The following is a 22,597-nucleotide window of genomic DNA, read 5'->3' as shown; positions in this document are numbered from 1 at the left end:
TGTAAGTATACTCAAGGTGGGATGTGTGGAGCTTCTAACACAATCTCTTTTGTTTGGGGGCAGGCAAGGTAGGGGCTCCTCTTGACATCAAGCTGGGCGCATTGAACTGTACGGCTTTCAGCATCCAGTGGAAAATGCCAAGGCATCCTGGGAGCACCATCCTTGGGTACACTGTGAGTCCACGGGCACGGGAGTTTCCTCAGTGGGTGTGTTGTGTGATTGTATGTCTTTCTCATCCTTGCTTTTTCTAGATATCTGTCCTTCCATATCAGTAACTGCCCCATTCTCCCTCCATAAAGCTAGAAGAGATGTCCCCCTTTGAAGGATATTTGTAAATGCCCTGAATGTCACATCACATCTGCATTACTCACTTAGGATCTATCCAGTCCTTTCTCTGTTCAGCTGTGGGAAAATATAAACTAAAAGGATGTGGTTGTTGCTATTCAATTGCCTATAGTCAAATCTGGAGAATAAAGTATGAACATGGGAAAGAGGAAATCACTGTGGAATGTTGTCAATAAGTACAAAATAACGTAAAGTAAGAAGGTGGGTAGGCAAGATGGAGGAAGCAGCAGAGAATGCATTCTTACCTATCAGAGGCTGCAAATTGGGCTGATATCTTTTCACCAAAATGTTTTCTTTGAATAGTATTTTTAGAAATGAGTCAACTTTGAGAAGTCAAGACATTTCGTATAAATGTTTGGAATTGTGAACTCTCTGGGATATGGGGAGAGCTGGCCACACTGGGTCCACATTCCTATCCACCTGCTGGAACTGAGCTGCTCATTTTAGATGAGCTGTAAGACCTCAGTAACACCCCAATCCCACCACCTGCTGCTGTCTCCATTTCACCGAGGGACAGTAGCCATTGATAATGGCCCTCGTCCTATTGTTTTCTAAAAGTAGAGGAATATATCTCTGGACTCATGTCTTATCGAAAGTGAGAAAATGAAAGATTACCTGGGCGGCTCATGCATTTTGGGAAAAATAACACGAGCCACGTCCAGACCTCTGCATCTCACTTCATTGATATGTGTCTTCCTCCTGGACTCCGCAGGCTTCTGAGTTTGCAACACCCCCTACCCAATCCAAGTAGGTCTGATGTGTGTTCCCGCAGAACTAGTGCACGTGACGTTAGGCGACGCACCTCAGAGCCTGCTGCCACTGTGAGTGCAATTACAACCTTTGATCTTACACAAGCACGGGCTCTGCTCTCACCAGGGTGTCTGCATCTTTTCAAGGTCTTTTACTCTGAGGTTGGCGCAGATAAATCCCTGCAGGAGCAGTCGCACAGCGTGCCTCTCAGCCGGGACATCCCGACCACGGTGAGTTTCTCCATCCTGGCAGCCCCCTCAAAAGCACGTGGGCGCTATTCGGGTGGCTTGCTGATTTGGTGTGTGTGCTACTGTACATGTAATAATAACTAATGCTTCTAATAGTCCGTTAGGATTTCCCAATGTCATCCATGTACATTTCCTCTGAACCATGCCATCTACATCTCTGGAAAACAGGCATCTGACGAAAGGGTCCTGGCGTAAATGCTTCCATCCTGGACTCAACCCTATTTTATCATGCAAGAAAACTGCCACCTTACAGCTGGTTTTTCCCCTTCTTTTCTTCATAAAGTTCAGTTCTGTTTTTTTTTTAATCCCAATAAAAGCTTTATACATAAATATGACGCATTTGTATCTTCCCAGCTGCCTGAAGACACAATGCAGAAGAAGAGGATGTAATTTGAAATGTATATTTAAATGGTCCAAGTTGTTTATTTTTTTTTCAAGCCCAGCACCCCGTCCTTCCACTGGCCAATTGTTGGGTCCTCATCTATTTTCTTTTCTGTTTCTCGTCAAGGTCTCTTGAGTGAATTTTTGGCCTTAGGCATCTTGTATTTTCTTTTCTTTCACTCCCCTTCCTCATTCTGCCACAACCTCAGGCTAGAGCCTTTGGAATTGCTCTACAAGGAGTTAGCACCAGTGCTCATAACACTATTATAACGGTGGTGGTGGTGCTAGCTCCTGTTTGATCCGTGCCTTCTGGCGGCAGCGCCTCAGAGAGACCTGTTTGTCATCCATGATAACGAACTATCACTTATTGAGCATCTGTTACCTGGCAGCCACCACCCTTTGCTTTACATTTGCTTTGCCACTTACTCTTCACAACTATCCTATGACCTCATTTTATGGACAAGGACGCTGAGACTCGGAGAGGTGAAGTAACTTTCCTCAAATCATACATTAGTGAGTAACAGCATCAACTGTAAACTCAGAGCTGACTGACCTCTGAGCCCCTGCCCTTGCTGGTTCTACCAAAGCTCTCATGACTCAGAAGGAATAGATGCACATTTCCAGCTTGCTTTTTTTTTTTTTTGTACGACATGCATTTAAGCTCAAAATAGACTTTTGCTTAAGCATCCAGCATTGGCCGCAGATGCCGTCAACCTCAGCCTCTATAGTTTACCCTGTCTGAAGAGAGGGAGATGGGTTGGAACTTTCAGTAAGTTCATTGACCTCACCAAGACGCCTGATTGTCCCTAGTAGTATCCCCAGCCACCCCAGCCTGGTGTCCTGCAGGGCTCAGTGCTTGACCTGGAACCCAGTTCAGGTATCAAGAGTGACACATGCCTTTGAGTCTAGGCAGTGCCTCTGAAATTGATATCCTGCCCATCACAGAACCTGGGCTGAAAATTGGCATCTCTCTGAAGGTCACTGCTGTATAAACCTAAAACAGGGCTGGGAGGGAGACCAGCACTCTGGACTTTTAGGCCTGTTTCTTCCATTTACAGGTTGGGTAGTGTTGGTCAGAGTCTCTTAAACTGTCTAAACCTCAACTTTTTTTCCGTGATAGAGGTGTAATAATTATTCTCTTGTGAGGACCAAATAAAAGCCACGTGGGTGGTAGTTATCATTCCCGATGACTTATATGTTAAATACATTCTCTCCATTATCAGTATCTAGGCGTTAGAGTACACTATCAAATTCTGCATTTGATCATCTTGCCAATTTTGACAAACTTGCATAGGGGCTACTCTATGCCCAACATAAGACAACACACAGTCTGTGTTTGGGGGCAGCTTTCAGTCTTCTGAAAACCACATCCACACAGATAAAACAATTAGGGAGCAACGTAAGATCAGATGTCGTTATTAACATGCTGCTTAGTAGACAAGGTTTGAAGAGGGAGAGGTGAGTGTGGGAACAAGTGGTCAAGAGGTGAAAGTTGGGACTGAGGACTGAAGCAGGAACTTTCTGGAAAAGCAGACTCAAGGGAGGGACATCCCAGTTGGAATGGTTTGAGCCCAGGGAATGAATGAGCATGAATGTGTCCACACATGCCTCTCTCTCTCTCTCGTTCTCTGTGTGTGTGTGTGTGTGTGTGTGTGTGTGTGTGTGTTTGGGGGTAGGGAGGGTTGGGGGTGGGGAGAGTTGCAGAATAAACAAAATGAAAAGAGGAAATCATGACTACACATAAAGGCAGTGATTCAGCAAGGGAGTGGGAGGAGTCTGATATAGCAGAATGTGTCCTGGATTCTGATGGACTTGTGTTCAGATTTCTGCATTTCAACAAAACAGCTGCTTAACCTTATAGGTCTCAGTTTCCTCATTGACATAACAGGGATCCCAAAAATATCTATATCATAGTGTGTCCGTGGTTCCCAAACTGTGTGCCAGGGTGCTCCAGGGCTCTGCAGCAGGCTCACAGGGGCACAGTAGAATATTTAACATTTTTTAGGAAAATAGCAACATCTGTGTGAATTACTGTATTAGTCCATTCTCACGCTGCTAATAAAGGCACTTGACACTGGGTAATTTATAAAGAAAAGAGGTTTAAATGACTCACAGTTCTGCGTAGCTGGGGAGGCCTCAGGAGACGTACAATCATGGCGGAAGGCACCTCTTCACAGGGCGGCAGGAGAGGGAATGAGTGCTGAGTGAAGGGGGAAGCCCCTTATAAAATCATCAGCTTTTGTGAGAACTCACTCACTATCACGAGAACCACATGGGATAAGCCACTTCTGTGATTCAGTTACCTCCAACTGGTCCCACCCTTGACACATGGGGATTATTACAATTCAAGGTGAGATTTGGGTGGAGATATAGAGCCAAACCATATCAACTATTATTACCAAGTTGTTTGGATATAACTACTTAATAAATGGGCATTTCTTTTGGCATTGAGATGCTATAAATATTACTGACACACTAAGGGTGGCAAGAACAGAGAAAGTTTTAGGAACTCTGTACTATATCATATCATTCTGTAGATAAAGATGTGAGTTATTATATCATATCATTCTATAGATAAAGATGTGAGTTATAAGGTCATGATTGTAGAACCTTCAGCACGATGCCTGGCACAGAATGAGAGCTTAGTAAGTTGTCAGTATGATTCATACTGCAAAGATGTGTGTTTGCTGCCCTTGGCTGTGCATGGCCAAAGGGGCAGGTGCTGTACAGATTTGTTTTATTCATGCAAGTTTTTTGTTTTTACTCTTCAAGTTGCCTCTGTGTTGTCCCCTCTCCAGGGACAACCTGATCATCAGGCAATTTCTGTAAGCATGTTTTAGAAAATTTAAACACCTGTCCCAACCCAGGATTCAGGGGATCTCTTTTCATCAAAATGTTGATTTTCCTGCATCTCCCTCTTGCTGATTAATGCTCAGTGGAGAGTGCCTAGTTCTAGTGTAAGCACAGACAGCTGAATCTACAAGGTGAATTTTTAATCGTTTAGAGGAAGCCACTTTTATCTTTGCATGTACTTCTTCATCTCACACAGCAGGGTAGGGTTAAGGGGAATCTCTCTGAAGGTTGAAGTAATTTAAGCTCTGGTTCAAGAGTAGGTGAAACAGATTGAAAAGGAGAGAAAATATTTAACTAGTGAGCACCTCTCTGGAGGTAGCTCCCGCTCCTTTTACCTCCTCTTTTCTCACTCCCTTATTTCCTCTGACAATTCCAGATTGTGTTTTCGGTAAGATAGGACCGATTTGGTTTTCTGGATTGAATACCAAAGTGCGGAGTGGGTTGACAAATGGTTAATCTGATTTAACTGATAAAATGACCAAAATACCCTGGCTGATAATGTGGAGTTGGGCTGCATTGTTTGATAATCTGCCTTCTAGAAGCTTCCAATTTGGCAGCATTTCAAGCCCACCTTATCTTTTTCTTAAAATAATACCCTCCAGGTTTCCTCCTGGAAAACAACATAGTAAAACAAATCAGGGCAATTTGGCAAATTTTTTAGAGTTAGAAATAGATAAGCATGTTTAGGGTGGTGGTCTTTACACTTTTTGATCATGCATACCATCAGTTAAAAATATTTGAACATGCACCAATATATGTATATTTATGTATTTATAAATTATACATATGCTACTCTACTAATATATTATGTACATTATAAAATCTCACAGAATTTTAAAGGAGGAGATAAAACAGAAATAGAGAGTTCTTGTGTTTTCTTCTGGCATCTCAGTGGGTTGTCTTGCTGTCCCTGGGGATGCACCTCCACCCTGCTTTAGAGTCCACTGGTTGACCCAGAACTTAGAGAGAGAGAACTTAACCAGGAATCAGAAGACCTGTTCCTGCTCTCTCATCAGAGCAAGGGTGACCTGAGGTGAAGTCACTGAGCTCTTCTGAATTTCTCTTCAACTGTAAAATGAAGGGATGGGGCCGGGCGCAGTGCCTCACGCCTGTAATCCCAGCACTTTAGGAGGCCGAGATGGGTGGATCAGGAGTTCGAGACCAGCCTGGCCAACATAGTGAAACCCCATCTGTACTAAAAATACAAAAAAAAAAAAAATGAGCTGGGTGTGGTAGTAGGCACCTGTAATCCCAGCTACTTGGGAGTCTGAGGCAGGAGAATCACTTGAACCCTGGAGGCGGAGGTTGCAGTGAGTCGAGATCGCGTGATTGCACTCCAACCTGGGCAACAAGAGTGAAACTCCATCTCAAAACAAAAAAAAAAAAAAAAGAAGAAGAAGGGATGGACTAGCCTAGCAATGATTCTCGGCTGGGGGTGCCTTTGTCCCCTCCTGGGCATTTTGGTGGACAAGCATCAGGGATGCTAACCTTCCTGCAGTACATAGGATGGATCCACATAAGGAAGATTTGTCCAGCCTCCAAAGCTAATGCTGCCCCTGCAGCAAAGCTCTGGAAAATAACTTCCTGTGACCACCCAGAGAATAGAAATCCCTACAACTCCTTCCTCCACCCTGCTCTGCACAGCCATCCTCAGCACATTGGAGGAAGGATGCTTGGAAGATAGCACTTTTCTCTTTCTCTGGTGCCTTCCACTGGACGATGCTAGGTGGTCCCAACTCCCACTAAGGCTACTGAGGCCTAGCCTTGACTTGTAGGGTCAACTGTGAGGTTGAATGCAAGTTTACTAGCTATTAATGAAGGTTGTTTTAGAAGAATCATAGACTTTCAGTGTTGAATCTTTGGCCCAGAGAAGCTAAGTGGCATCCCCAAGACCACACAGCTAGGTTAGCAGCAGAACCTGGGTCCCCTGGCTCCCAGTCCAGTTCTCTACTCAATTCATGTCTCCTCTCAACTGTGCTCTTCTGAACTAATGAATAGGACAGCCTCTAGCCTTATTTCTGAAGCCAAATGATCTGTATTTCAGGCAGTAGGAGGAGAAAGAACAGCAGCATGTAAGGAGGTAAAGGCGAGGTCTGAAATCAGAGTCAGAGACTTCAGTTCAGAACAATTCAACATGATTTTGTCAATGCAGAGTGAAAAGTATGTAGTAAAGAATAGCCTTGCTGGGTGCGGTAGCTCATGCCTCTAATCCCAGCACTTTGGGAGGCCGAGGTGGGCAGATCACTTGAAGCCAGGAGTTTGAGACCAGCCTGGCCAACATGGTGAAACCCCATCTCTACTAAAAATACAAAAATTAGCCGGGCATCGTGATGCATGCTTGTAATCCCAGCTACTCAGGAGGCTGAGGTAAGAGAATCACTTGAACCTAGGAGGCAGTTGCAGTGAGCTGGGATCGCATCATTGCACTCCAGCCTGGGCAACAAGAGTGAAACTCTGTCTCAAAAAAAAAAAAAGAAGAGTCTCATCTTTTCTTGGGCTCTTCTTACATGGTAACCCAGGTTGGTTTTGTATATTGGGTCATGTATTAGATAGATATAAGTCTAGCAGGCCAGAAACTCAAATTAAGTGTTTCTAATGAGATGTGCATTACATTCCCCCCCATGGAACTGTCTGGATGTCACCTTCTGGTGGCTTCACTTGATCAGAGAGCCAGGCTCCTTCCAACTCATTGTTCTGCCAACCACTTGTGCCCTCCCGCCCATGGTCCGGAATGGCTTACGCTGCCACATCCACACTCTGACCAATAGATAAGGAAAAGAGGAAGGGAAACACACTCCTTCCTTTTAAGGAAGATCTCAAAAGTTGGCATCAGCATTCTCACTCACAACTTATTGGACAGAATCTAGCCATAGAGCCACACCTGGAGAGAAAGGAGGCTGAGAATGTAGTCTTTGAGTGGCCCAACTGAAATACGGGGATTCTATCATGAGAAAGAAGAGAATGGGATGAGTCATCCAGGTGACAGACCATGAATGGAGGGAATGGAAAAGGCGGTTGAACGCGGGAAAAACCAGGTGCCCGTTTCAGAACTAGTTAGTGATGCTGTGTCTACGAGTCAGGTGATTAGAACTATGTAAAGTTTCATGAGGGAAATCAGACCCACGGTTGCCCGCAGTTATATAAACTCTCTGAATCCAGTCTCATTGTCTGCAAAATGGAGACAATAGGACTGATCTCTTAGAGTTGTTGTGAAGATTAAAGGAAATAATGGTGTACAGAGATTTTATAAATTCCAAAATGCTATATAAATGAAAACTATAATGATGATACCAATTGTAAGATGAAAGTTTGTTGTTCTAGCAATCTGTGAAGAAGGCAAGAGTCCTGAAAGTCGCCCGAGCTTTCTCACTGGGCTCAGTGACCAGCCTTGCTTTTCTCTTCTATAGATGTGAATTCACTGCTCGCATGAAGCCACTCAACAGCGGTGTTGAGCAGACAAAGGGGTTTTGCATTTCAGAAAGAACTAGGCAAACACAAAATTGGGGGTATTTTGCAGCAAAGCACTCAGCTTCACCCCAAAAATGGTGGGGGAAGGGCCTGTGGGAGACTGTTGAGGTCACTCTGGCCTCTACTCCAGGAAAGCAATTTCCCCCACTCTGTTTCTCACTAACTTGTGGAGAAATGAAGTTCAGGAGAGATAAACATCTTGACTTGTCTTCAGACTTCCACAAGGCAGTGAAACAAAGCAAAAGACTGTTTCTGTACTTTGAAAAGAGCATGTTCAGCATCTGCCCTAGTTTGATGCAAGCCTGAAGTGGTAATGGTAAGACCTTTAAGGACAGAAATACAAAGATTTATGGTGTGTGGTATTTTACTACAAATTGCAAAGATTGTTACAAGTTACAATACATTGAGGATTCCATTTGAGAGGAGAGATGTCAGGGGAGGAAGTGACAGTGAAATCGCTGAATTCAACATGTTTCTGTGGCCCTTACTGCTCAGTCCCCTTGATTTTCACTATTATGCCACTTTCCGGAGTGTCAGTGCAGAAAAAGAGACAGACGGGAAACAGCTGGCTTCTGGGAAGGTCACCCTCTACTCCTCAGAATGCACCCAAGCTGAAGGTAGCACTAATCTTCCATATCCAATGAAGAGTTCCAGTATTTTTTAATCTATATATGGAACTACAAATAGGATTTTGCTTGGTTTTCAGTGGTAACATTTAAATTTCTGATACATTAACTTCCGTGGTCATAAAGTAGTCATAATCTAGTTTTCTCTGATTATGGTAAGTATTGTTTGTTGTTGATTTAAATATTATTTAATATTTTTTGTACATGTGCTGGCCAATTAGAACTTGGGCATTGGTGTCAAATGGAGAAGGGCTCAAATCCCTATTTTGCCACTGACTAAATCTTGAGCAAATTGTGAACTTTTCAGGGCTTAGGTTTTCTCCTCTGTAAATGAAAATAAGAGTGATACCTACCTCACGGAACTGAAGGAAGAATTAAATAAGGCTACACATAGCCTTCTTTCCCTTTGTTCCTGAAACAGAGAAAACACCCGTCACTGGTAGTTAATGGTAGCTGTGCTTGGTATTGAGCGATATCTACAATACTCTCTGGATCCACATCACCACCCACACTTCATCCAGCATCATGACTTCCCAGGAGTAAAGGACCCTAAAGCAGAAGCCTGGAAGAGTGCTGTGTTGGTTCAAAAGTGTTTCTGCTTCCATGAGGAAAGCCTGGAGCGTTAGTCGGGAGAGGAGTGAGAATAGAGGGTTGGATCCACCTGCTGCCTCCAGTCTCTTAACCACCAAACTTGACGTGAAACCTGGAGACAGAAGGTGAAGCTCAGGAGCACAGATGCGAGGAAGTAGAGCCGGAGAGGGGATCTGAAGGCAGGTCCACATGTGCAGCAGAGGCCCCTTGTGAAGCCACATGTAGGATAGAGTGGAGATGGGAGGGAGGGAGGGAGGGTGGGACAGACTGAAGACCCAGGCAAGGAGTCAAAGGGGCCGGAACTCAGGCACCGAGGTGGAAATGGGACAAGGGAGCAGGTCTGAAAGACATGGTGGGGTGGCTGGAAGGAGGTGGGCAGGAGAGTCAGTCCTGTCCCAGGAGGTGCTAATCCAGGGCCTGGGGCAGGGGTACTGATGCTGTGAGTCAAGATGCAGCGTCCATAGTATCAGCTGGCTTCTTGATGAGGTCATCTGTTTACATGAGACATCTTGGCTTGATTTCTTTCTTTCATCATTCATTAGTTCATTTATTCATTCATCAAGAAGCATTGCTTGAGCATTTGCTAGATGCCTGGTAACACTATGCTAAGCTTTGGGATGCCAGAGGAATAAGAACTTGCTTACTGGCTTCAAGTGGGTGGGGACAAGGTGACAAATCAACTGATAATTAAAATACAAGGTGAGCGTTGCTCAGATTGAGGTGCACCAAGGACGCCAGGGCAGCCTAGAGAAGGGGCACCTAACCAGACTGGGGCGGGGCCAGAGAAATGAGGTAATGTCTCAGCTGATCTGAGTCATGAAGAATGAGTAGGGGTGAGCCAGGCAGGAGTAGGGAGAAGGACATTTCATGTAGAGGGAGCAGCAGGTTCAAAGGCCCAGAGGCATTGAATGGCATAAATTTGAGCCCTGCCAAGTTCTTAAGTATGACTGGAATGTAGAATGTAAGGAGGGAACATGGTACGGGATGATGCTGGAAGGATAAACAGGGGGACACTAACATACTCTTCTGAGGAGTTTTAAAGTGTGAAGTATGTGATCAGATTGCGGATTTAGAAAGATAACTAGCATAGCACTGTGGAGTCCAGACTGGAGGTACAGGCAGGGCAGCACTGGTGGCAGGGGAATCAGAGCCCATTGTCATATTTATGAGGACTTGGTCTTCAAGGGCTCTAAGAATGAAATTCAGAAACACATTCAAGTGATATGAAAGAGGTGGAATCTGCTGCATGGGTAACTGATTAGATGGTGGTGAGGGGTGTAGGGTGAACTCATAGAGGAAAGCATCAGGAATTCTGGCCTTGGGTAATGAGAGAGAGAGAGAGAGAGAAGGCAAGCAGTGAAGCTATGTTTTGGTTTGGTTTTGGCATAGGAGGAGGAATGATTAGTCGAGCTTTGGTTGTGTTACACTTGGGTTGCTTGGTAGTCTCTGGGTAGAGATGTTCAAGAGGCACTCCATGCCTGGAGACCAGGAGGCAGGCCAGAGCTAGAGGTGCAGAGTTGGGAGATGTCACCCTGAAGGTGGTGCCAGAAGCTAACAGAATGGGAGAGGAGCGTACCTAAGCAAGACTATGAGGGAGAAGAGAAGATGGTGACAGGGTGAAATCCTGGGAAAGGCCAATCCTTACAGGTAGCAGAGAAAGCGGGGTGGATGGAGGGTATTGGAAATGAGTAACACGAGAAGTAGAAGGTGACCACAGAGGAGCAGAGTCATGATTTCCAACGGAGCCAAGAGATTGAAGAAGCAAGGGTGGACAATGGTGTTGAAAGCTGCAACGAGTCATTAAAGACTGAGATGCACCCACTGGATTCACTACAGAGTTGTTACGGTATCTTGGTAAGAACATCTCAATAGGTTTGTAGTGAGAGTGGCCAGGTGGGCGTAAGTTCAGGAGTAAATAGGAGGTGAGGCAACAAAGAGAACTCTAAGGAGGTTGCCTCTGAGGAGAGGAGCTAGGGGTGCAGATGTGGTAGGGAATTACTGTTTTTAAGGTGTGAGGGTCTTGAGCATAGTAAATACAGAAGGATCTGGTAGATACTGGATCTAGGGGGATCAGGACAATGAGAGGAGGGGGAACAGATGGGGCAGTTCAGGGCCTGAGAGGTGAGCCAAGCCCTAGAACAGAACAGCTGCACATTAGAATCACCTGGAGGGCTTTAAACAAATAGATGCCTGGTTCTGTCACCTGTAGATTCTGATTTAAGTGGTCTGGAGTGGAGTTCAGGCATCAGTCGTTTAGATCAACGAGTGATTCTAATGTGTAATCAGGGTTTAAGAACTACTGTATTAAGTATTCAATAATTATTTGTTGAATGCTTTAAAAAATCATAGGGATGCCCTTAATTCTTCTTAGCAACAATGAATGTTCAAACATCTGCAAAAGAGGTTGTGAAGAAATTATAAGACATGGTCCCTGCTCTCAAGTTGCTTATAATCCCGTAGAAGAAATAGTAATAGTTTTAAATAAATACATTGTAAATGTGTTAAAGTAGTGGCACAATTTTCAGTAGGGTGAGATCACCAGGCCTGCATGGTCAGGGAAGGTGTCAAAGGGAGAGCTTGGCCTTTGGAGTAGTTCGGGAGCCTAGGTAAGCAGAGAAGAGGAAGGTTCCCACATGCCCAAGACAATAGTCATGACCACTCATTTCCTGAGCACATCTTCCATACTGGCTACTTTACACACAGTATCTCAAATGTTACCATCATGCAAGATGGTTATATGTCACGCTTATTTTACTGAAAAAGAAAGGGAGGCATAATGAATTTAATATCAAGGACACAGCTAGTAATAAGTGGCAGAATCAGGATTCAAGCCCAGGGCTGGTTGACTACAATGACAATGCCTTTCCACTACAATGGGCTGCTGCTTCCCACCAATCTCGCAATTACTATGTAGCCCTGTAGCTTTGGGGACACACCACTTTTGCCAAAGCTCAAGGTGGAGAAAGCCCTCTTTGGCTGGGGCTTCCTGCTTGGGGCCCTTTGTGCAGGGGAAGTACAGGCACACACACACACACACACACACAGACACACTTTTAAGAAAGTCTTCCTGGTAGTTCTAATGCTGTTTAAAATTTGAGAACTGAAATTCCAGTCCCTACTTTCTAGGTACAAATCAAGACCTCAGTGTGCAGCTGCAGCTATTCCCTGAGCATCTGAAATCTGCAAATGAAAAGAAGGAACTGGAGAATTCCAGCCTTGGAAAGAATCATCACCTGCCCTCCAGCAGCCTGTACTTTGATCAGAGAATTCTGATGTTCACAGTAACATTTGCTAGTGTGAATGTATCCAGTTCTAGGACCATGGATAGATTTCAATAAAGGGCCATCCTCCAGTCTTGGAAAATATGCCATGGTCATTTTTTTCTTGGCAAAGCTTAAAACTGGGCCAGTCCTAGATAAAGCAAAACATTCTCTATGCCAAGCAATTTCACAGGGACCTCGAGATATAAAGCTCATGGAAATCATACAATTTGCTCAAACAAATCTTCTGATTGTTGGCATCTTTCTTGTTTGGTCATTGACAGGAGGAAGTGATTGGAGACTTGAAACCAGGCACTGAATATCGCGTGAGCATAGCAGCTTACAGCCAGGCTGGCAAAGGGCGGCTGAGCTCTCCTCGGCATGTCACCACTTTGTCCCAAGGTAAAGTAGGTTCAAATTCATTAATAGGTGGCAGGCTGTTCATGCATCCTTCATTCAGCAAATATCAATAGGGACCTCCTGTGTGCCAAGCACTGTGCTAGGCTCTGGGAATTCAGTAGAGAACAAAAGTAAGCACAGCCCCTGCCCTCTCGGAACTTAGTGGGGTAAGTCAAGACATTCCCTCATTAGTCTGTAGTCACAGAGTATGATAGGTGCTTCAGCACTGTAGGAACATACAACACAGGGATAACAGAAGAATTCCCTGAAGAGATGACAACTAGTGGAGATCTGACAGGTAAGTAGGAATTAAGAAGGTGAGGAAGGGGAGTGGGAGAAGAGATTTATAGGCAAAGGGAATGCAACTAATGTTTTTAGAGGTGGCACCAAGCTGGACAGTAGGATACCAAGTTGGGTTGATGATGGTCACTGCTGGCAAGGAGCTTTTTGTGGAAGGAGAAGCCAATGACAAATGAGTGACAGCAGCACTCCTTTTTTTTTTTTTTTTTTTGAGACAGTCTCATTCTGTCACCCAGGCTGGAGTGTAGTGGTGCAATCTTGGCTCACTGCAACCTCTACCTCCCGGGTTCAAGCGATTCTTCTGCCTCAGCCTCCCGAGTGGCTGGGTCTATAGGCACAAGCCACCACACCTGACTAATTTTTGCATTTTTAGTGGAAACAGGGTTTCACCATATTGGCCAGGCTGGTCTCAAACTCCTGAGCTTGTGATCCACCTGCCTCGGCCTCCCAAAGTACTGGGATTACAGGCATGAGCCACTGCGCCTGGTGACAGCAGCACTTCTAAGGACTGCACCGGAGGCTGTGGAGCACACGGGAGGGCACACTTCCTCCACCCCAGCCTCACAGGCTTTCAGAAGGAGTCCTACCTTTGGCCTGATTTACAAAAAAATGCTTAGGATTTTGCTAGGAAGAAAAGACAGGAAAGGTCTCCCAGGCAGTTGGAGTAGTGTGAACAAAGGCTAGGAGATGTGTGTGTCCTGATGTGATCAGAAATAGCGGTCACTTAAGGTGATGGGCTCATGGGTGACTCCTACCTTTTACGTAGAAGGGCATTTCCCAAATGACCTACCATTACTATGCATTCTGATTGTCAGGGGCAAAACACACAGAGAAAAGAATGATTGGCAGTGATTGTAAGCATTTAATTTTCCTTGAAGGTAAATATCAGTTCTGACAATGCAAACACAGATGGAAGGCTGTTAGGAGTTGAGAATGTGATAGAAGGTTTTCCAGGGAACTTACCACTGTGTGTCCCAGGATTAGTGACTGGGACACAATTAATTGGATTTGCAGTCAGGGGTGCAGCGGGGAGAAGGGAAGACCAGCTCTCATTGGTTCAAACCTCACACAGTGATCAAGTTGTGATTACGTTTTTGTATTTGTTTGGTTTGGGTTTTGAGGCTGTTCTGAACAGAGGTATTTTGGGTATAGGAAGCACTCATGCTGTTTATGTATTATATTAAACCTCTCCAACGGCTGAGACCACCAGCCTAGTCTGGTTGTGTTTGTTGTCCCACCTAGATTCCTGCCTGCCTCCGGCAGCTCCCCAGCAGCCACATGTCATTGTGGTTTCGGATTCTGAGGTGGCCCTGTCTTGGAAACCTGGAGCAAGTGAAGGAAGCGCCCCTATTCAGTACTATTCTGTGGAATTCATCAGGTAAGTCTGTATGTCACATTCAAAAGTCAAATGTGTGCTGGGCGTGACGGCTCACACCTGTAATCCCAGCACTTTGGGAGGCTGAGGTGGGTGGGTCACAAGGTCAGGAAATTAAGACCATCTTGGCCAACACGGTGAAACCCTGTCTCTACTAAAAATACAAAAATTAGCTGGGCGTGGTGGTATGCACCTGTAATCCCAGCTACTCAGGAGGCTGAGACAGGAGAAACCCTTGAACCCGGGAGGCGGAGGTTGCAGTGAGCCAAGATCATGTCATTGCACTCCAGCCTGGGCAACAGAGCAAGACTCCATCTAAAAAAAAAAAAAAAAAAGAAAAAAAATGTGTAGATGTCAGAATTCCAAGCCTGATGTAAGACAATGAGGAGAGTGACCTCTAGGTCTCTACCGTGTGTATATTTAAGAGCGAACACAGGCTTGGAAACCCATGTATGTACTTGGGCCAGTAATGATCCCCACACCTCTTTGCTGGTGGGTCATCCAGTAAACCTGTCTGTATCACATACCTCTTCCTCATTTCCCTGGCACAGTCAGAGACTGTTCTAGGCTCTGAAAACTGCTGAGGTACCATTTCCGATAAGCCTGCCTACATTTCAAGCATGAGCCTTGCCCTCCTGGCTTTGAAATATTATGTATCAAAGTAAATATTTGATGATGCTGTTTCTTAGGAGCAGGGGAAAAATCTTTTAAAAACAAGGACAACCCATTGCTTCTTTCATGTCCGTATTGCCTTGGGACAAGTGTCTTGGTTTGGCCTCAACGTTTTTCTTTCATCGACCTCTCTATTTCTTATTATTCAGCTTAGCAGAGGGTAGAGAGTGACTGGACATTTTTTACAGATATTAAAGCATTTATTCTCAAGTTAATACTGCTATGTCATTTTAAAGAAAGAGAGAAAGGAAAACAGTGGTCAACAAAAAGAATTCCCAATCTAAGGTATTTCCTCTGAACTCTAGTTGCTGTTTGATTTTGAATGGAAGCGGTGGCTGGTGAGTGAGTCTGAAAACAATGCTTATAGAGTTGGGATTCTCTATGTTAAAGGTGATGAGGCTTGTCTGAGGCCTGCTGCTTTCTGCATTCATAAAGAGACTGGCTCAGGACCTCATTCCTAAGGTTCTCTGAAACGGGGACAAAGGATTCTCCCAAGATTTGATTAGGTCTGCTTCTGTGTCTGGACTTCCTAGCCTATTCCTTGGTAATGGAAAGCAGATATTTGTTTCTTCAGAGGTGAGGTACTGCACTGAATCTCTTTAATGCTTGAGTACGGAGTGTTTCACACAGGACTTGTTAAATTGCAAGTGTCAGAAGCATGAAAGGAGAAGATGAGGTAGTAATGCATCAGCTCCTGTAACTGTAAAGTCCAGCAGCAAATCTAAATTCAGGGGAGACTAGATCCGTGTCAATTCAGCAGTATGACTCCATGCGCCTCTCTGCTTTAGTGGCTTCACATTTAGATGGACTTTTCCTATATGGTGGCAAAATGGCCACCAGGCAGTCAAGACCTGCAGTGACCAGCCTATCTCCCTAGGAAGGAGAGTGGCTTTCTCCATGGACCCAGCAAAATCTCAATATGTATTCTCATTGGCCACGCTGAGGTCCCTTTCCATCCTTTGCACAAGTCACTGTGGCCCGTGTGGGGAGAATTCATTGATTGGTCAGGCACTGGTCATATTCCAAGCTCTGGAATTCACAGCGGGTTGTTCACTCAAACCTGGATTATGTGGATTGAATATTCAAGAGGATTGGATCCTCAAAGGAAAACCGTGGTACAATTACTGGAAAAAAGGGGCACAGATTCTAAGAATATTTTTTTTTTATAATGCCCACTGCAAAACCTCAGAACAATGCTTTGCATTGAAGATAATCTACACCCCTGCCATTGAACAGATTTTGTAGGCAAAACCTGGAATATCCCTAAAATAAAAAAGATTCTAATCCTGGTTCCAATACTGGTTAAATGTGCTACACTGAAAATCCTAAAACTTCAGCTTTCTCATCTGTAAAACTTGGGGCAAAACTTAACATATAATTTACTTCCACAGATATATTAGACAACACCAGCAAAGGAAGATGTAATACTTTAAAATTTTGAAAAATGCACAGTTCTGGCCAGGTGTGGTGGCTCACGCCTGCAATCCCAGTACTTTGGGAGGTAAAGGCAGGCAGGTCACCTGAGGTCAGGAGTTCAAGACCAGCCTGACCAACATGGTGAAACCCCATCTCTACTAAAAATACAAAACTTAGCCGGGCATGGTGGTGGATGCCTGTAATCCCACCTACTCAGGAGGCCGAGGCATGAGAATCACTTGAACCCAGGAGGCAGAGGTTGCAGTGAGCCGAGATTACACCACTGCACTCCAGCCTGGGGTACAGAGCGAGATTCTGTCTCCAAAAAAAAAAAAACAAAAAAAAAAACAAAAAGCACAGTTTTTTATGTTTTTATGGTAGCCTGGAAGATAATCCGTGTAACCGTGTAACCCTGAGCAAAGGTAAGCATTATTTATTATTAATTTTTTGTTCAAACACATATTTTTAAAATTTTCTCTATATCTATATGAGGTAGAAATGGCAGTTTCTTAACCTTGTGTGCATGCCTGAAAATAGAAGATGAAAGAGAGTCACTGGATTCAGACAGAAGAGCTGGGAGAGAGTGCCGCCTTCTCTATCTGCAGCCGTGTGGCCCCGCACGGGTTACTTCCCCTACTGAGCCTTGATGCCTCTCATAGTGTGGAGTCCCCTCAAAAGAGAGCTGCAGATAAGGACTTGGGTGCAAATAGTTTATTTGGAAGTGGGAATGAGAGAGTGGGGAGAATGAGACAGGAAAGGAGGATATATATAAGGGTGTGTTAGTTAAGTCACTGCTGTAGGCAATGGAGTCTTCACTGGGGTCTTGATTCCATTGAGATCTCTCTGAAACCCACAGAATTCTTCTCACATTGACCATGAAAAAGGCAGGAGACATGGATCCACTTTGAGCATTGCCCCTGAGGGTATAACTCCCCCACATTTTATGATGAAGGGGGGAGTCCGGAGAGGTGAGGAGTAACAGGAGCACAGCATATGCCTGAGGTCACATGCTGGCTGCAGGAGGCAAGTCTGAGCCCTCCAAGAACTGTCCGTGCCACAGCTGCTGCTGAAATCAGAAGTAGGACAAGGGGAGGTGGCATGACCCCAGAGGCATTGGCTACAAACTCCTTATCTGTAAAACGTGGGCGATGACATCTTCCAGCCTTATAGTGTATGGTTAGGAGGATCGAGTGATATTCTTGAAAATATGGGAAAGAGAAAGAGCTTTGTGTAAGAAAAAGCTGTGTGGATGTTAAAAACCTACAAAAGTATAAGGTATATGTGGGTGTTATGTACAAGCATAATTCCAATTAAAATGCATTTTAACATTCAGAGCTCTCTAATATCTAGGGGCTCAAGGTCTCAAATTCATATATGTATGCTTTGAGGCAGAGTTTCACTCTTGTCACCCAGGCTGGAGTGCAACGGCATGATCTTGGCTTACTGCAACCTCTGCCTCCTGAGTTCAAGTGATTCTCCTGTCTCAGCCTCCTGAGTAGCTGGGATTACAGGCACCCACCACCACGCCTGGCTAATTTTTGTATTTTTAGTAGAGATGGGATTTCATCATGTTGGTCAGGCTGGTCTCAAACACCTGACCTCAGGTGATCCACCCGCCTCGGCCTCCCAAAGTGCTAGGATTACAGGCATGAGCCACCACGCCTGGCTTCTTATGTATATTTTTAAATTGTATGCCGTTCCAACCAACTGCTAATATATATTTATCTCTTTACCTTGAAAAATACCTTCACAGAGTCTGGAAGGTTAGCTTCAAATTTAGAATTCTCGTACGTCGTTGAATTCCAAATGGAATATGGGAACATGGGAAGGCCCAGTCGCTTGTTACATCCCCTGTGCTAGGAATTCCGCCTCTATCTCTTCCAGAATTTGTAACTTCAGCCAAGTTATCCTTTCTCAGAACCCATATTTCCTCCTCTATAATATCAAGCAAATGCAACTCTCATTGCAGAGCTCTTGCTCATACTCCTCATAAAGTATCTCTATATGTAGACATTCAGTGTGCATCTGTTTCCATCCTACAGTACCATTATTTCCTTTTCACAAAAGTAGAAATTGAGACTCCATTGCATAAGTTACTTTGCCAAGATAAAATGACTGGTTGGGGACAGAATAAAATTAGAACCGAATTCTCCTGACTTCCGGCCCAGTGCTCTTTTTATGAATCCCCATGTGCTTTCATGTTTGTGACCCACCTTCAGAGATGGAAGCTTAGACCCAGCCTGCCCAGAGCCCTGCTGGCTGAGGAAATGAGAAACCTCATCTCAGGCTGCTGTTTGATGTATTCCTGAAAGAAAGCCTCCATAGCTTGTTGCAGCATTTAATGTTTGGCTGCAAAATAAATCCATTTGTAAACATCTCGGAGTCTATCCCATTATAAGTGAGTGAATGTATGTTCAGAAAGAGCTTTCCTGGGCTCTGACTCTGAAACTGTAGTTTGTGTGTGCTACGTATGGTCTCAATTTTATGTCCTCCACAAAACTCATACGTTAAATTCGAACACCCAAGGTGATAGTATTAGAATGAGGTCTTTGGGATGTGGTTAGGTCATGAGGGCAGAGCCCTCAGGAACAGGATTAGTGGCATTTGTAAAAAAGGCCCAGGAGGTCTCTCACCCCTTTCACCACGTAAGAACACAGTGATAAGATGCCATCTATGAACCAGAAAGGAGACCCTCAGCCTGGGCAACATTAAAAAATTAGCCAGGTGTGGTATTGCATACTGTAGTTCCAGCTGCTCAGGAGGCTGAGGCAGGCGGATCACTTGAGCTTCAGCGATCAAGGCTGCAGTGAGCCATGATCATGTCACTACACTCTAGCCTGGGCATCAGAGTGAGACCCTGTCTCAAAAAGAAAAAAAGAAAAGAAGGCAGACTCTCACCAGTCAATGGACCCTCACCAGACACTGAATCTGCTGGCACTTTGATCTTGGACTTCCTGACCTCCAGAACTGTGAGCAATCAATTTCTGTTGTTTATAAGTTACCTAGTTTATGGTATTCATTGTAACAGTCCAAAGAGACTAAGACAGTAAGAAAGGATGAAAGGCTTTGGGTGAGGGGCGGGGGGACCGTTGTCTTCAGTTATTTTATTTTCCCCAGAGAGGTCCATTTAATGTTTAATAGTGACTTCCTTTTTCTACTTCCTGTGTACAGAAATACACATGACAGGTTTTGTGTGAGCCAAAAGGTCCTTATTATTATACATCTAAGAGGCAGGACTCTCAGATTCAGAAGTTATCCTCAGATTCAGATAGCTTAATGTGAAGTTCTTGTCTAAATTCTGTCACTGGAAGGTAAGGTTCCAGTCCTCTCTCTGTCTTGATGGGCACTTCTACATTGGTTACTCTTCTTATTTGCTTCGATGGAGATAAAGATTTCAAAGACATTGTTAGGAGATAGTCTAACAAATTTTTTCTTTTTCTTTTTTTTTTTTTTTTGAGATGGAGTCTTGCTCTGTCGCCCAGGCTGGGGTGCAGTGGCACGATCTCGGCTCACAGCAACCTCTGCCTCCCGGGTTCAAGTGAAATTTTTTTTTTTTTTTAAATATTCATCTAAACCAGGAAAGCTATCTCACATTTGAAATCCCAGCTACTCAGGAGACTGAGGCAGGAAGACCACTTGAGCCCAAGAGTTTTAGGCTACAGTGAGCTGTAATTGTGCCGCTGTATTCCAGCTCGGGCAACAGAGTGAGACCTCTGGTTAATAGAAGATTAACCTGAAAAATTATGAGACCAGGGTATGGGAGTGCTGCCTACTTACTTATTTGCTAGTTTTCATGATATTTCAAGTAGACCTTATGCATAATATGATGATATCTTGAGTCAGGGGCTTAGGACCAAGCAAATTTTTGTTCTTCATCCAGCTTCTACTACCCCCCAAATAGAGGACACCTCAGGTGTGAGCACCCTGAAGGCACTCTCAGTAACTGCCTCAGAGAAGAGCTTGGTCTCAGGCCCAGGCAGAATAAAAGCTTTTAGATGGCAGGAGTCTTCATGATCTCCCCCAAAGTTGGTCTGGAGGCTATTTGTTAGCTTTCTTTGTAGCCATAGATTTTTAGAAAAGATCTGAAGAGGCAAGTTCTGAGTCAGCCTTCAGGCTGTAACATATTTTGCAGTGTTTTAAACACTTTTACTTGCTTTTTTAAAACACAAAAGCCATGTGTTTGAGGTGAAGGAGAATATTTCTTTTCTAAAGTGACACTGAAAATTTCTTTGGAGGCAGCAATGCTTAGTGTTTATTAAAATAAGAACCAAGCATAAATATAGCTACATATGTTTTAAAATATCTTGGCTATAAATATCTGAGAAACCTTCCTCCTTCTGCCTAAGAATTTCCCCTGGGTAAGTGCTTTTCTCATAAGCGAATAATATATAGTATGGTGGCAATGAAAACCAAAGACCTGGAAAAACGTTCCTCATCACTGAAGTTCCAATTGGGGTGCCATGCCTGTCGTATGCTGTCTATCGAGTTGGATAAAGGTGAAAAATAGTTTTCATTTAACTTACCCACAGTTTTTCTGAAGATGTCACCTTATTGGCTAAAACTGCTTCAGAGCTTTGCATTGTTACCTGCTGGACAGGGCAGGCTAAAGCTCAGCAACAGTTGTTTTTAGTTTAAAAGTCCACCATTGGCCAGGTGCAGTGGCTCATGCCTGTAATCCCAGTAATCCCAGTTCCAAAGAGGCAGATAACTTGAGGCCAGGAGTTTGAGACCAGCCCTATCAACATGGTGAAACTGCATCTCTACTGAAAATACAAAAATTAGCCGGGGGTGGTGGCACACGCCTGTGATCCCAGCTACTCGGGAGGCTGAGGCACAAGAATTGCTTGAACCCAGGAGGCGGAGATTGCAGTGAACCTAGATCACCCCACTGCGCTCCAGTCTGGGCGACAGAGTGAGACTCAAACACACACACACACAAAGTCTACTATTGGCTTATTTTGGGTATATGTGAAATTTCAGAACATGTCTGTGTATGTTTTAGGGATTCAGGTCAAGAAACATTGATTTCTAAATCTCAACGTAAGATATTTATATTAATAAGTGAGAAGGAGCAATACTTCCCTTCTTCTTCCTTTCTGACTTTTCTGCCTAAATAATTCTCTGGTCCCTGGCAGATGCCTTCCATAATAAGAATTGAAGAATTCATCTTCACACAGGGCTGCTTCTAGGTGGATTGCAGCACCTACATACTGGTTTCATTTGAGAATTTCAAGGTCATGCAACCTGGGTGGGTTTTTTAAAGTATTACTCGCAAATTGATATTTTTGTTAAAAGTCATCTCTCCTTCCATCTCATCATAGACTTCCATATTCTGTAAGTAACAAAGGAACTTAATTAGTTTTCTCACAGGAAGTGACCCTGCAAAGGCTGTTACTGAAATGAAGATCAAGTCTGGGATTCAGAATGGAAGCTGAACAGAGGATGGATTTTCTTTGAACAGTTGTAAGGGATGATGTGATTTGACTCATGGTCAAGGTCAAAAGCTGTGAAGGTTAAAGGAGTTTCTCATTCAGAATTGAGGCTTACAGCCTGATTCATGGTATCATCTCTTGAGGTTTAAGTGTGTCCAAATGTGGAATCAGAAGAGAGAGTTCTGAACCAGCCTCTAAGCCTGGCGAAGTTGCTTGATTCCAGTCCTCAGTTTCTTTCTCTGCAAATTAAGGCATGCTGGATGCGTGACATCTCAAATCCTGTGACTCTGCTCGTCTAGTATCAAGATGTAGGGGAGGCAGTATGGACGGATTGAGTAACACACAGGCTCTGGGCTGGACTCCCTAGTGCAAACCCTGTCTCTACCACTTCTAAGCTGTGTGATCTTTGGTGGGTTATTTAACTTCTCGGGGCCTCAGACAACAGACTGGGGATAATAATTTACTTGCCTCATGGGGTTAT

At 44.2% G+C, this 22,597-nt stretch overlaps 1 protein-coding gene across 2 annotated transcripts in view; it reads left to right on the top strand.

The window, feature by feature from the left end:
• The window catches only part of EGFLAM (EGF like, fibronectin type III and laminin G domains), a 199,709-nt gene that overhangs the window by 79,010 nt on the left and 98,102 nt on the right, over positions 1–22,597 (top strand). For both annotated transcript variants that reach the window (XM_007961426.3, XM_007961430.3), the window contains exons 2-5: positions 64–173; positions 1,242–1,325; positions 12,807–12,924; positions 14,464–14,599. In XM_007961426.3, the coding sequence (XP_007959617.3) occupies positions 64–173; positions 1,242–1,325; positions 12,807–12,924; positions 14,464–14,599 (448 nt within the window). The remainder of the gene's footprint in view (positions 1–63; positions 174–1,241; positions 1,326–12,806; positions 12,925–14,463; positions 14,600–22,597) is intronic.

This window comes from Chlorocebus sabaeus, chromosome 4, assembly GCF_047675955.1.
Source record: "Chlorocebus sabaeus isolate Y175 chromosome 4, mChlSab1.0.hap1, whole genome shotgun sequence".
Classification (NCBI taxonomy): Eukaryota; Metazoa; Chordata; class Mammalia; order Primates; family Cercopithecidae; genus Chlorocebus; species Chlorocebus sabaeus.
Note: the sequence above shows the minus strand (reverse complement) of the source record. Positions and strands in the feature narration are given on the sequence as shown.